The 11,958-nt window shown below is 56.5% G+C and overlaps 2 protein-coding genes across 5 annotated transcripts; one reads left to right on the forward strand and one right to left on the reverse strand.

Moving 5' to 3' along the window:
• Positions 1-566: 566 nt before the first annotated feature.
• Positions 567-6,361, reverse strand: Emc10 (ER membrane protein complex subunit 10). Of its 2 annotated transcripts, XM_078031553.1 has the most exons (8): positions 6,164-6,360; positions 5,187-5,259; positions 4,342-4,451; positions 3,444-3,548; positions 2,951-3,132; positions 2,727-2,820; positions 1,820-1,906; positions 567-1,626 (listed from the first exon to the last, which is right to left on the reverse strand). In XM_078031553.1, exons 1-7 carry the CDS (start codon positions 6,275-6,277, stop codon positions 1,820-1,822), a joined length of 765 nt encoding a protein of 254 aa, XP_077887679.1. In that variant the 5' UTR covers positions 6,278-6,360; the 3' UTR covers positions 567-1,626. The 2 variants fall into 2 exon arrangements, with proteins under 2 accessions (XP_077887679.1, XP_077887678.1); XM_078031552.1 differs by lacking the exon at positions 1,820-1,906 and having other exon boundaries at positions 6,164-6,361.
• A 49-nt stretch (positions 6,362-6,410) lies between these two features.
• Garin5a (golgi associated RAB2 interactor 5A) lies at positions 6,411-11,571 on the forward strand. 3 transcript variants are annotated; one of them, XM_078031554.1, is made up of 5 exons: positions 6,411-6,657; positions 6,863-6,981; positions 7,368-7,498; positions 10,775-11,057; positions 11,340-11,571. In XM_078031554.1, the coding sequence occupies exons 1-5, from the start codon at positions 6,615-6,617 to the stop codon at positions 11,460-11,462; spliced, it is 699 nt and encodes a 232-aa protein (XP_077887680.1). In that variant the 5' UTR covers positions 6,411-6,614; the 3' UTR covers positions 11,463-11,571. The 3 variants fall into 3 exon arrangements, with proteins under 3 accessions (XP_077887680.1, XP_005341722.2, XP_077887681.1); XM_005341665.4 differs by having other exon boundaries at positions 6,414-6,657; positions 11,406-11,571; XM_078031555.1 differs by lacking the exons at positions 6,411-6,657; positions 6,863-6,981; positions 7,368-7,498 and adding an exon at positions 7,499-10,205.
• Positions 11,572-11,958: the final 387 nt, after the last annotated feature.

Raw genomic sequence — 11,958 nt, forward strand, 5'->3', positions numbered from 1 at the left:
GCCCAGGTTTAAGAAGTCTGCTGGCAAGGATGTGGGATAAGGCTGGCGGCCTGTGGGCCAGCCTGGGACCTCACCTGAGTTAGGCCTACGTGTGTGGAGCTGGGACAGGAGGGGTTGAATGGTCCCAGTACATCCTTCTGGTAGGGCAAGGAAACACCTTGGGACAAAGCAGGACGTGCAGGACAACATCCTTAATTCTTTTGTTAAAGGAAGATGCTAGGCCTTCACATCTGCTGGGAGGGAAAGAGACTGAACTGTGCGGCCCTCATGCCGCAGTGACAAGCCTCACGAAGGTGCTTTTCATCTGCCACAGCAATTCCATTCTGCCTCATGACCCAAGGAAACCACCCAAATGCACACCAGAGGGACTGGATAACACTCCCTGTAGGGTTATGGTTTTTTTTTTTAATGTTTTTTTAGTTGTAGTTGGACACGACACCTTTATTTTTATTTGTTCTTATGTGTTGCTGAGAATCAAACAGCGTCTCCCATGTGCTAGGCAAGTCACAACTGCAGGCCCCCTGCAGGGCCATTAATGACCACTAAAGCAGAAAGGGAGCTACATGTTGGACATTTGGGGAAGTTTAATCAACTGCCATACGACAACTGAATGCTTCATAGCAATTATAACATTATAATGACAACGATGGCCATTTTCTTATTTCTGAATAAATATATTAAGTGAACAGCAGAACTCAAGCCACACTTGGCTGTTGAAAGCTGGAACCTTCAATATAATGCAAACGTTTTTCAACAGACAAGGGGCAACAAACAGCAGAGGCCCAGCAGCCTGTCCAGGTGCTGCACCCTGGGTAAGGTGACCCAGGTAAGACTGAGGAGGGGATTCTATTCATATCACTTGGCCCTGACTCCATTGTCATTTCCTGATTAAACACCACCACTCTTCACACCCAGAAGGCTAGTAGAGGCCTGGCGTCCAGAAGGCCCAGTGCTTCCCCCACAGCCAGGCAGGGTGACGGGGGGTGCTGCAAGTGGAACCCAAGGGCACCCACGGCCAGCCACTCCCAACCACATCCTCAGAGGGGAGACTGTGGAAGGCCAGAGACACACACCAAGTGAGGAGGTGCCCTGGGAACCTAGTCCAGGCCAGGCAGGGCAAGAACACCCAGAACAAAGGCACAGAGGCTGGAGAGGACGTGGCATGTTCCCAGACTGCAGGGCTGGGGTGGGGTAGGCCACGGGGTGCAGTGACACAATTCCCAGCGCTTGGACTCCAGCCTGTGGTTTAAGGGGAGCCCATGAGGCTGAGGTGGGGTCATGGGAAAGGGGGCACAGCAGATGCACTCTAGTTTGCCACCCCTCTGCTAAAAAGAACAGAGAGGCCCCCAGAGAATATGGGCTCCCCGGGCAGCCTACAGGCCCCCTAGAGAGGGGGCATCTTTCTACCTCCATGGGATGAGGAGACAGGAGGGGGCCAGCAAGTCCTTCTTGGGATGACCAAGAACATGGGAGAATGGGTAAAGGAAGTCCTTGGGTAAAGAGGGTGTGTGCTGCTTACCGGCCACTACCCCCGCTGCCACCCCCACTCCCACCGCCACTCTGGCCCCCGGCGTCTGGTGCTCCTGACATCATGAGGAACAGGACAACAGGAATGATGTACATCCACTGCAGGGCAGAGGGGGACAAACAGAGACAGAAAGGGAAGTAAGTATGGGTGCCACTCTGCCCAGGGTAGGGAGGGGGTTGGTGTTAGGGGGACCGCGTGAGGGGAGGGGCCCAGGTCCCCTACAGCACTACAGGCAGGGGCAGGGCCGGCAGGGTACAGGAGGGTGGAGGCGGGAAGGGGTCTGGTCCTCACTCAGGCCTCCTGCGGTGGTGGCGCGGGCCCCGGGGCAGCAGGACGCAGGGCCGTAAGCAACACGGCCCCCCCCAGGATGAGGTGCCACTGAGGAGGGAGGGGAGCGCAGGTCAGTGGGCTCCGGGGGCCTCAGGGAAGGGTGGGCCCTCAAGCAAGCAGCAGACAGAGCAGTCGAGCTTCCACCTCTCTGGGCCTCTGTTTCCTGCAGCTAAACTACCCTGACCCCGGAGCTTCTGAGGGCCTCAGGGAAGGTGCTCAGCACTCACAGGCCACCAGCACCCTCCCAACCTGAATAACACTGACCTTGCTGTCCCCTACCTTGCCTGGGGGCCTGTGCCATTGGACAAGAAGGTTGGATGAAACCAACCTTCTCTACTAGGGCTTGCTTCTTCAGCACCTCCCCAGCCTCCTGCCCACCTCGGCCTCTAGGCCTCTGACCACAGATCTGCTTCTAGCAGTGCAGGTCCTTCCTTCCTGGGCCCATTCTTGGCCACCTCCACCCTTATGTCCCTGAGCAACACTCCCCAGATCCACCCCTCTCTGCCTTCCTTGGTGCTCCCTGAAGCCTCCCTCACTCCTCTGAAACCTCCGCCCATCCCTGCCTCTCCATCTTAACAGAAGCCTGCCCCAGCCTGTGCCCTCCACCCACACCACACTATTTTTCTACCAAATAAGCTTGTGAATACTATGCCCACAAATCCCTCGCTGGGGCCTTCTGGGCTCCTAGGGCTACTCGGCTCTGAACAGTTTCACAAGCTGACACAAGCAGGAGTCCACAGTCCTCGTCCCTGACTCAGCCCAGGTGCCAGAGACAAGCACAGGTCATCTGGGCAGGAGAAGGGAGGCCCAGCCAGCTGGGCAGGACCTATAGGGAAGAGGGCAGGGAGGGCAGGGGAGCCCCACTCACATATTTGGCAAAAAAGGACTTCTGCTCCTGGGGGTTCTTGGCCTTCTGGGCCTGCTCCATCTCTAGGCGCTCAATGAAGGCTGCTGTTTCTGGACTGGGGAGCAAGTGGAGGGGAAAAAAGTGGGTAAGGAATCCAGGGACCCAGAGACCTGAGGCAGCCAGTCAGGATGCCAGCAAAGGCAGGAGCAGGACCCTCCCTCCGCAACCTCCTTTCAGGTACTCACCCTGGGGCTGTGCCTGGGGGCCGCAGCTGCACAGATGTATTAAACAGCTCCAGGTCCACATCCTCCACCTCATGGCCTCGGCACCCCCCAGGGTGTGTCACCACTGACACACCCACCACATTGCCAGCCACATCCACGTGCAGGGTCAGCTGGTCTGAGAGGTGTGACTCCACCAGGGAGCACTGGGGTGGGGTGGGGGGAGCCAAGTTAGAGGAGCAGGAAGAGCAGGAGCTGCTCTTCCAAGACCTCCAAAGCATCTCTCAAAACCCTCCCTCAGCTCTTTGCCACTCTTCTGTGAGCCAATGTTCCATGCCCTACTATGATGCCACCCCACCACCACCTGGAGTGATCCCTCCAGAGCAAGGTCAAGTCTCCAACCACCTGCCTTCTGTTGGGCAAGGGGCTTGATGGGGACCAAGGCAGGCTGTGGCAGGCTGGGGACCAAGGTAGGCACAGGGAACAAGGATGGGGATAGTCCTTATAACGAACTCACCGCAGGGACAAAGGAAGAGACATAGCCGCCAGCTTCTGACCCATCAGGGACCCCTGGCTGCCTCGGGACCCGCACCCGGTACAGGCCATTGAGGGCTGCCACATCCTGCAGAAGAGGGTGCTAGTGAGAACAATGGTCCACCAGGCCATGACCCCACTGAGCCTGTCCCAGCTTCCCCACCTGGCACACTGCACTCCTGGCCTGGCCCAATCTCGTCTGTCCAGGCTACCCATTCTGGGAGAAAAGCTACCCAGGACAGCAGAGCCCCCAGTTCAGTAGCAGAGTGGGTACCAAGGACATCTGTCCCATGCCTCACTCTCCAGTTCCACTGGAAATAAAATTTTCTTTGGGGGCAGCTGGGACAGTGAACTACAAAGGCACAATGCAGGCAGGCTATCTGGGTCAACCTTGCCCTGCCATCTTTCACAGGGAGGGCACCCTGGGCACGTGGCTGCCAGAATGAAGCTGATGCTCCCAGCCTCCCTCCTGCAGGGCACAAGTGGGACTGACAGTGCAGAAGAGGAAACAGCCAGGCCAGGGTGAAGCCCAGCCCATGAGGAGGCCCTGGAGGAACACCCTGTCTAAGGAGGGCCATTCTTGAGGACTTTTCTCCTCACAAGCAAGCCTCCTCCCAAGGGGCCATGAAATGACAGTTATAACTGGAAAGGCAGGAGGAGCCAATCATGGTAACCTGTGGGAGAAGAGGCAGAAGCCTGGACCAAGGCCTTGAGGCAGGCACCCCAAAAGGGGCATATAGGGTAACCAAGGTACCATTCAGCCTGGGCAGCTACAGGGACAGAGGGCAGGAGGGCAGAAGGGGCACCTGGAGGGAGGGGGCAGCTGGAAGGGCTCACTGGATGCCCCCCATCCCCAGTCCAGCCTAGGGACCCCACCTCACCCGAAGTCGGCCCCGCTCCTCCTCGCTGAGCTGCCGTTGTGATAAGGACAAGGTGCCATCCTGCTGATTCCAGAGTAGTGAGCCCCGTTTCCGAAAGTGGGCACTGTCATCTGTGGGGAGCTGGGCTCAGTGACCACCACCCCAGGCCAGCCCTACTGAATTCATATCTTGGCCTGGCTCTGCCCAAGAGTGACCAGGTGGCTTCTTCATCCTGAGCTGCCAGTCTCCCATCTGCAAACTGGGACACCCTTATTGTGTACTGATCCTGGGACAGTTACATAAGTTCTCTGAGCCTAAATTTTCTCTGGGCTGACCAGGGTCTGGCTTGGGAGGTCTGGGGAGGTGCCCCAGCTTCACTGTAACAAATGCCAACACTCTGGAGCCTCTGACTTCATTACTAAGCCCTGTGTAGTGCTGACAGCTGGCTCTGGCTTGCCTGTCACAGCTGTTTAAGTGTGAGTTGGTTCCAGTTCTGTCATTCACTGATGCAGGGACCATGTGTTAAGTCTACTCTAAGCCAGCATCCTTTTCTGGAAAATGGGGCTAATGCTTAAATCCACAACCTGGAAAGACTGTCACAAGGATATCAGGCATATCCACAAAAAAGCATCAAATCACTAATGCAGCAAACTTGGCAACTGGTCAGAAAAGCTCCGAAACCATTACTTCAGCACTAAGTCTGGCATTGGTCCTACAGGTCTAGGGGTATTTGAAGCTGGTGTTCCATCTCTCTCTCCTCCCTCCCCAGAGCAACACTGTTAGTGAACAGGCAGATCACACATTGTAAAGACTGGACTTCACAGGGCACCAGATAAGTGTTGAGAAAACCACATCTTTGGACTCACCGGTCTCAAAGGAGTGCTCCAGCAGCAGTCCCACCGTGCCGCAGCCCTCAGCTTCTCGCCCTTCTGTCCCCACCTGCAAAAGAGAAAGAGGGCCCGAGGTGAGGACTAACTCAAGCTCTCTGCAGGGCAGGACCCATAGGTTCCAGGAATGCCTGACAGTAGGACTTAAGAAGCCTCACCTTGATGTTCAGGTCCAATTATGCGCATTTCACCAGGACCTTCCATTCATGATTATTCATGACCTGGACTGCCATTTTCAGAAACCAAGACCCTACAGACATGCTAAGGATATACTCTATTTTCAAGGCAACTACTCCCAGTCACTTTCATGCCTTGCATTATAAACATAGAAAACCCTTCTCCCTGGGGGCTCCTTTGGTTGCTAATATCTAAAAGTCCTCGTTTGCACCTTAAAAATCCCAACAGCCAAGATGCTGCCTAAGTACCACCCCCACCAAGTACATTCAGGATTCTCCGCCTTCCTCTCTCTAACCCTTCAAATGTCCTCTGCTCTGCACTCCGCACCTCCTCCCGCCCCGCTCCTGCGCGACCGGGTATCCTGACGCATATTCAAGAGACTAAACTCCTCTCCAGGCCTTGGAGCAGCCCGCGCGCCTTTGTTTCATTTTGACCACCTTGACGTCTAATTCGCCAGGATTCCATCCTGGCCACACCGCTCCTGCGTGTCCACGAACTGCGGGCCCCTCACGCCCCAGCCGAAGCGAACGTGCCCGACCAGGCCTCGGGCAGCCTGCCTTCCGGTTCACCGCCAAAGCCCCCACAGTCCGCGGCTCTCCCTCCAGGTGGCGGCGGGCTGGTGCCGGGCCTGGCGTCCTCCCACGCCTGCCTCACTCTCCAGGGTTCCTTCACCTCATCTTTCCTCTCCACCCTGCCCGGCCTCGTCACCACCTTAATCCCCCTACAGTGCCACGACTTCCGTCGGCCTCTCCTGCTCCACGAAGCTGATGGGCACTCACCCCTCGCACGGCGGCGCCGGCCCGGCAGCCGCTGCCCCGGGCTCGGCTGGGCGCTGCTGCCACCATCAGCAAGAGCAGGAGCAGCCGGGCGGCCCCGGCGCCGGCGGCCGCCATTTCAACTCTTTCCCATCAACCTAGAGGATGTGAACCGAGCACCGTGGAGCACGCTGGGAGCACCCGGCCGCATCCTGACACAACTGCGCTTGCGTCGGCCCCTGGCGCCTGCGCATTGGCGTGCATCCGCAGACACCAGGGCCTGACGTCATCGGACTGCCGCCCCTTTATCCGGGTCTCCAGGGCCTGCTTTTCAGGTGACGCCGCCATTCTAGGAACTTCTATGACGTCATCAAATCTGGATTTCTCGTTATGATGTCACAGCGCTCGCAGTTCGGCAGTGTGGTTTTCTACCCCGGCTCCTCCCTTCGCTCCCACCAGGGCTCTGGGCTTTGCGATGAAGCGGGGGTACGATCCTAAGCCAGCCCTCGGTGGAGCAGGTGAGGAGGGGACTTGTGAGATGGGACATGGGAGGCAGAGCCAGGCCGGGAGGGGTTGGACCTGGTGAGCGCAGAGTAAGGCATGGCGTCAGCTTTTCGGAGATACCCCATACCATCGCCTCAGCACTGTGCCGCTCTGGGCCCAACCTTCTGGGGGGTCTGGGCTCAATCTCTTGGAACAGACCCTCAAACTTTGTCCCTCTAGAACGTCCCCTGTTTCCAGCGTATCCCAAGGGACGACCTGGACGGCTCCAACGCCACCTACTGAGCGGCGAGTTTGACCAGCTGCGGGACTTCCCTATCTTTGAGAGCAACTTTGTGCAGGTGTGAAGTCTGGGCACCTCGGCCCAGAGCCTGGGCCCAACCTTCATCCTTCTGTCTTGGGGAACCCCATTTCTGCCATTCCAGCTATTTCCCCATAATCCTTGCCCAGTTGTGGACCTCCAGCTGCACCTGATGCCATCTGACCACCTCCCACCCCATATCTCTGGCCCTTTGGCTTGTCTGTGAGCTCTGGCCTTGGAGTCCTTTGTCTCAGTTTCCCTGACTTCACACCCTCAGTTCTTGACTTTAATCCCAAGGTATCTGGCCTCTAGCCCCATGTTTACTCCCTTGGTTTGTGACCTTGTATTCTACTAAGATTCCTGACCTCTGGTTCCTTTCCAATGTCCCCATGTATCCTGCCTCTAATCTCTGATCTCTGGTCCCAGGTGACCCGGTTTGGAGAAGTTGCCAACAAGGTCACCATGGGGGTGGCAGCCTCGAGTCCAGCCCTGGAACTCCCAGACCTCTTGCTGTTGGCTGGCCCTGCCAAGGAGAATGGACGCCTGCAACTCCTCGGGTGACTGTCCCAACTAGGCCTAGACCACTTCCTCCCCCGCTCTGGGAACCCAGGCCTCTGGCAGCAGCTCCTTTCACCCAGACCACCCAGGAGCACTGGGTGGCTTCAGCCCTCTGGACAGCTGTACATCCAGGAGAAAGAGGACAGGGCAGTCCACAGGAACCAGAAATCAGAGACTAAACAACAGGGCAGGGACAGTTCTCAGCAACACCCTGCAAAGGTCAGGACAGTGACCATTTATGAAGTGCCTACCACATGCCAGGTGCCCTTGAGCCATGCACATAGCCACATTTTACCTCATATCCTCATGGTGGGGCTCCTTAGTTCCATCCTCCAAAGAAATAAAGTGAGGCTAAGAGAAGGGAACAGTTTCCCAGGGTCCCATGTGGGCCAGGGGTCACATTCATTGTCATCTCAGATCTCCTAATTCCTGAATCCCACTGCCATGCTACTGCTATACTGCCCCTCAAGGTCTTATTTTTTCATTAAAAAGTAACACACCCTGGGCACCATGGTGCACACTTGTAGTCCCAGTGACTTGGGAGGCTGAGGCAGGAGGATCATTAATTCAACTCTGTCTCAAAATTAAAAATACAAAGGGCTGGGGATGTAGCTCAGTGGTAAAGTGCTCCTGGGTTCAGTCTCCAGTGACACACGTGCACCCGAACACACACATACAAGGACAAAAGTGACATGGCAGGAAATACACCTTTTCCCATCCTAGGCTGCTCCTTCCCCCAACTCCAGCTGCAAATCCAGAAGCACAGGCTGAGTTTATAGACAGCGCTGCCAGGGACTTTACTTTTTTGACCACATCTCATCGTTAATGAAAGAGATGGCAGGTTGGGGAGAGGAGGAGGGAAGGGAGAGGGAAGAAAGTAAAGAGTGAAGAATGAAGGGATGTATCTGAGCCTACTGGAGGTTCACAGCCTTTAGTTATCCCCCCACCTAAGTGGAGAACGTTTCACAAAGCACTATCCTGTCACTGTTGTGGTTTTTTTTCAAATATCTTAAATGCTAATTGTGAGCTGGGCATGGTGGCACACACCTATAAGACTAGTGCTCAGGAGGCTGAGGCAGGAGGATCACAAGTTCAATGCTGGTCTCAGCAATTTAGCGAGGCCCTGAGCAACCTGAGACCCTGTCTCAAAATAGAAAAATAAAAAGGGCAGGGGATGTGGCTCAGTGGTTAAGTGTCCCTTGGTTCAAACCCTAGCACCAAAAAAAGCTTATCAGGTCCCCCAGTTGATCTCACCACCCGCCAGGAGGTCACCTGCAGTTGGAGAACACTAGCAACGTGCTGAGGGGAGACTTTGACCCTCCATCATCTCCTTCAGCTTCCTAAGCTCCCTGCCCCAAATAGACCACTGAAGGAAAAACCAGCAGCTTGCTCTGCAGACAGGGCCTGGGGACTCACCCTGGGTGCCCAGGGTACAGCCCTGGGCTGTGGCTGACTGGCACATGCGAGTGTTCACCTTTCTGTGCCAGCAGCAGTGTGCACGCTGCCTCCTGCTGGGCTCCCTCCTCCGCCCTAGACACTGCCCCCAGGACATACACCCTGAACAAGCTTTTGTCACAATGTGGCAGGGGACGTCCTTGAACCAGTCTGCCTGCAGATGGTCTGGGTTCAATCCTGCCTTCAGGGTTTCTTCACTGGGTTTGGCCAAGCTTCCCATCTGTGCCTCCGTTTCCTCATCTGGAAAGTGGGAATGAGGGGAAGCCACTTCCAGGGCTGTTGGGGGAGAAACTGAGTTGGTGTGAGGTTCAGGAGCAGCACCTGGCAGAGCCAGCCCTCTGTGCAGGCCAGCAGCTCCTCTTCCATGTGGGGGCATAGTCAAACTGCCCACGGCGGGACACTGGTTTTTGTCCACTGACTTTGAGTTACAGCCAGCGAGGCAGGGGACATCTGTGTGGATACGTCTGTGCACAGGGGTGAGGGTGTCTTCTTAGATCAATTCCTGGAGGTCACTGCCAGAACAGAGCTGGGTGTGGCTGCCCAGTTGTCATTAAGAATGTTTTGTGGTTGTGAACACAGAACTTGGTCCCAATCTCAGCTGTGTGGCCTGGGCCAAGTTGTCAGCCCCCCAGTGACTGTTTCCTACTCCATCTTGTTGAAATTTCAGTCCAACTGGGGGCCTGAGCAGTTCATTTATTCACATATGTAACAAGTGTCCCTTGAGCACCCGCTAACATCTGCTCAGGATGCAGGGAAAACAGCACTGGACAAAGCCAGACCAGGTCACTCAGAGCCCTCAGGTCACTCACATTCTATTGACAAGGCAGATAGGATAAAGGGCAATTTGCTGGTCAGGATATGGTCTGTGAGGAGATAGGGGAGGGCCAAGAGAGGTGTACGAAGATGGACGTGGTTGTATGTAGGCCAGGATCGTAAATTCAACTCTGTCTCAAAATAAAAAGGGCCGTAGCTCAGTGGTAAAGTAGCTTAGTGGTAGATGCTCAGTGGTAAAGACTTCCTTGAGAAGGATTGCCCAAGAGAGAGATGAGGGAGATGAATAGGGGAATCACAGAGATGACTAGAGAAAGAGGATTTCAGGTGGAGGGAACAGCCTGTGCAGAGGTCCTGGGGAATGTCAGAGCCGGCTGTGTTTATGGACAGAGAGAAAGCTGGTGTGGATGGAGGTGCAGAGATAACAGCAGATCAGATCCCACAGGGTCTTGTGGTCGGTGGTGAGAACTTGGACTTCAGGTGAGCTTTTTGGCGCAGAGTGGAGGGAAAGTGTTAACTGGCGCCCTCTGGCGGCCTCGTGGGGAACTGGTTGTAAACCTGCCTGGCAAAGCCCTGGAAATGAGAAGACTAGGGTGGCCGTGAGTTAGAGGAGGTTGGATTTTGGGTATGTTTTAGAGGTGGAGCCATCAGGATTTGGTGGCAGGATAAGATACGGGTATGGAAAAAAAAGTTGAATTAAGGACAACTCCCAGAGCAAGTGTAGGGAAGTAGCCAAGACGTGAAGACCCAGAGGGGCAGATTTGGAGAAGGGGAGGCCTTCAGGGATATGGTTGCTGAACACATCGTGGGACCGTGGTCGATCCACTGTCCAGACGGGCATGTCACTTAGGCACGTTCGGGTCCGGGGTTCAGGAAGAGGCCCAGTGGAGACAAAAGGGATGGGAGGTCGGAAGGAGGTTGGGATGAGCTTAATTCAACACGCAATGAAAGTAAAACCCCAGCCTCCCGGGCAGAGGGCCGCAGCGGGGGCGGGCTGGACGGTGAGCAGAGCCGCCTGAGCCCGCCCTGTCGCCCGCCCGCCGGCGCAGGTTGTTTCCCTTGCAGTTCGTCCAGCTGTTCGTCCACGATGAATGCCGCCGGCAGCTCAAGGTCAAGTTCCGCACTGGCCGTGCCTTCTACCTGCAGCTGCGGGCCCCGCCAGAGACCCGCGACCGTGAGTTCGGCCAGTGGGTGCGGCTGCTCTACCGCCTGCATTTCCACTCGGCTGAGGGAGCCGTGCCGTTCACACAGGAGTACGCGCTGGAGGACGACGGGGAGGAGGAGGACGACGACGATGACGACGACGAGGAGTCGCGGATGGGCGGGGAGGAGGTGAGGGGCGGGGCGCCTGGGTGTGAGAGTCCAGGTGACTCACCCTCTCCTGGTCCTTAGGGGTGTCTGAGTAGAAGACAGCAGGGTGGGGCCGCAGGACCTGCCACTCCTAGCTAGGTGGCTCTAGCTTGCTCATGGGTCCGGCGGGAGGGATGCCTGCACCTGGAGAGCTGGGCTCCCACGCCAGATGACCACTCCCAGAAAGGCGGGGACAGGCGAGGAGCAGCCCCCCCAGACCCTGAGGGTGCTGCACCCTGTTCCCCTGCCTCCCCCACTGCCCAGAGGCCCACCCACCCCCAGCAGACACCCCTGCAGGTCAGAGCGCTGAGAGACACTCTCCCCACTCAGCTCCAAGCCACAGAAGTCAGACTTGACCCGCAGGCCTCTGAACTCTGGGGACTGTGATTCTGCCAACATCCTTCGAGGTCACCAAAAGACCCCGAGATCGAGTACTTTACCTCAGGCCAACAAATGAATTATAAAGCTTAATAAAGATCGTCCACTTAAGAACTAACCACCACAGGCACTTCACAGCGGGCACGAGTACGGCTGCCTCGCGGGGTCTCCGGTCAGCCACACCCAGCTCCTTGGGCCATTGTCAAAACCCGGTGCCCACCACTGCCACGTGGCTCCTGGATGTGGCTCATTTCCGATTACTGCAGCTGCAGCTGCGCCCAGCCTGCCTCCCTCGGCTCTTGGTAGCTGGGCCCAGGCTCCTGCATACGGGCTGCACCTCTACAGCTCCAACCACAAGCCATGGCCTCTGGTTGCCCCCTAAAGTCCCTGCTGCAAGACGGCAGCCCCAGTGCTGGCATGGTTCACTGTGACAGCCCCATGGTGGTGGCCGCTAGTCCAACATTACCCACCCAGAGAGCTAGGGGACAGGAGGGGGCAGGGGAGC

Source organism: Ictidomys tridecemlineatus, chromosome 15, assembly GCF_052094955.1.
Source record: "Ictidomys tridecemlineatus isolate mIctTri1 chromosome 15, mIctTri1.hap1, whole genome shotgun sequence".
In the NCBI taxonomy this organism is placed as follows: Eukaryota; Metazoa; Chordata; class Mammalia; order Rodentia; family Sciuridae; genus Ictidomys; species Ictidomys tridecemlineatus.

Excerpts from the sequence above, each read along its gene's own strand:
- Emc10 (XM_078031552.1), bottom strand. The coding sequence starts at position 6,277 with ATGGCGGCCGCCGGCGCCGGGGCCGCCCGGCTGCTCCTGCTCTTGCTG. Across the intron at positions 3,549-4,341 it reads AGGAGCGGGGCCGACTTCGG|GATGTGGCAGCCCTCAATGG; the intron begins GTGAGGTGGGGT and ends CCTCTTCTGCAG. Across the intron at positions 2,821-2,950 it reads CCCCCAGGCACAGCCCCAGG|TCCAGAAACAGCAGCCTTCA; the intron begins GTGAGTACCTGA and ends CTTGCTCCCCAG.
- Garin5a (XM_078031554.1), top strand. The coding sequence starts at position 6,615 with ATGAAGCGGGGGTACGATCCTAAGCCAGCCCTCGGTGGAGCAG. Across the intron at positions 6,658-6,862 it reads GCCAGCCCTCGGTGGAGCAG|AACGTCCCCTGTTTCCAGCG; the intron begins GTGAGGAGGGGA and ends TTGTCCCTCTAG. Across the intron at positions 7,499-10,774 it reads GGACGCCTGCAACTCCTCGG|GTTGTTTCCCTTGCAGTTCG; the intron begins GTGACTGTCCCA and ends CCGCCGGCGCAG.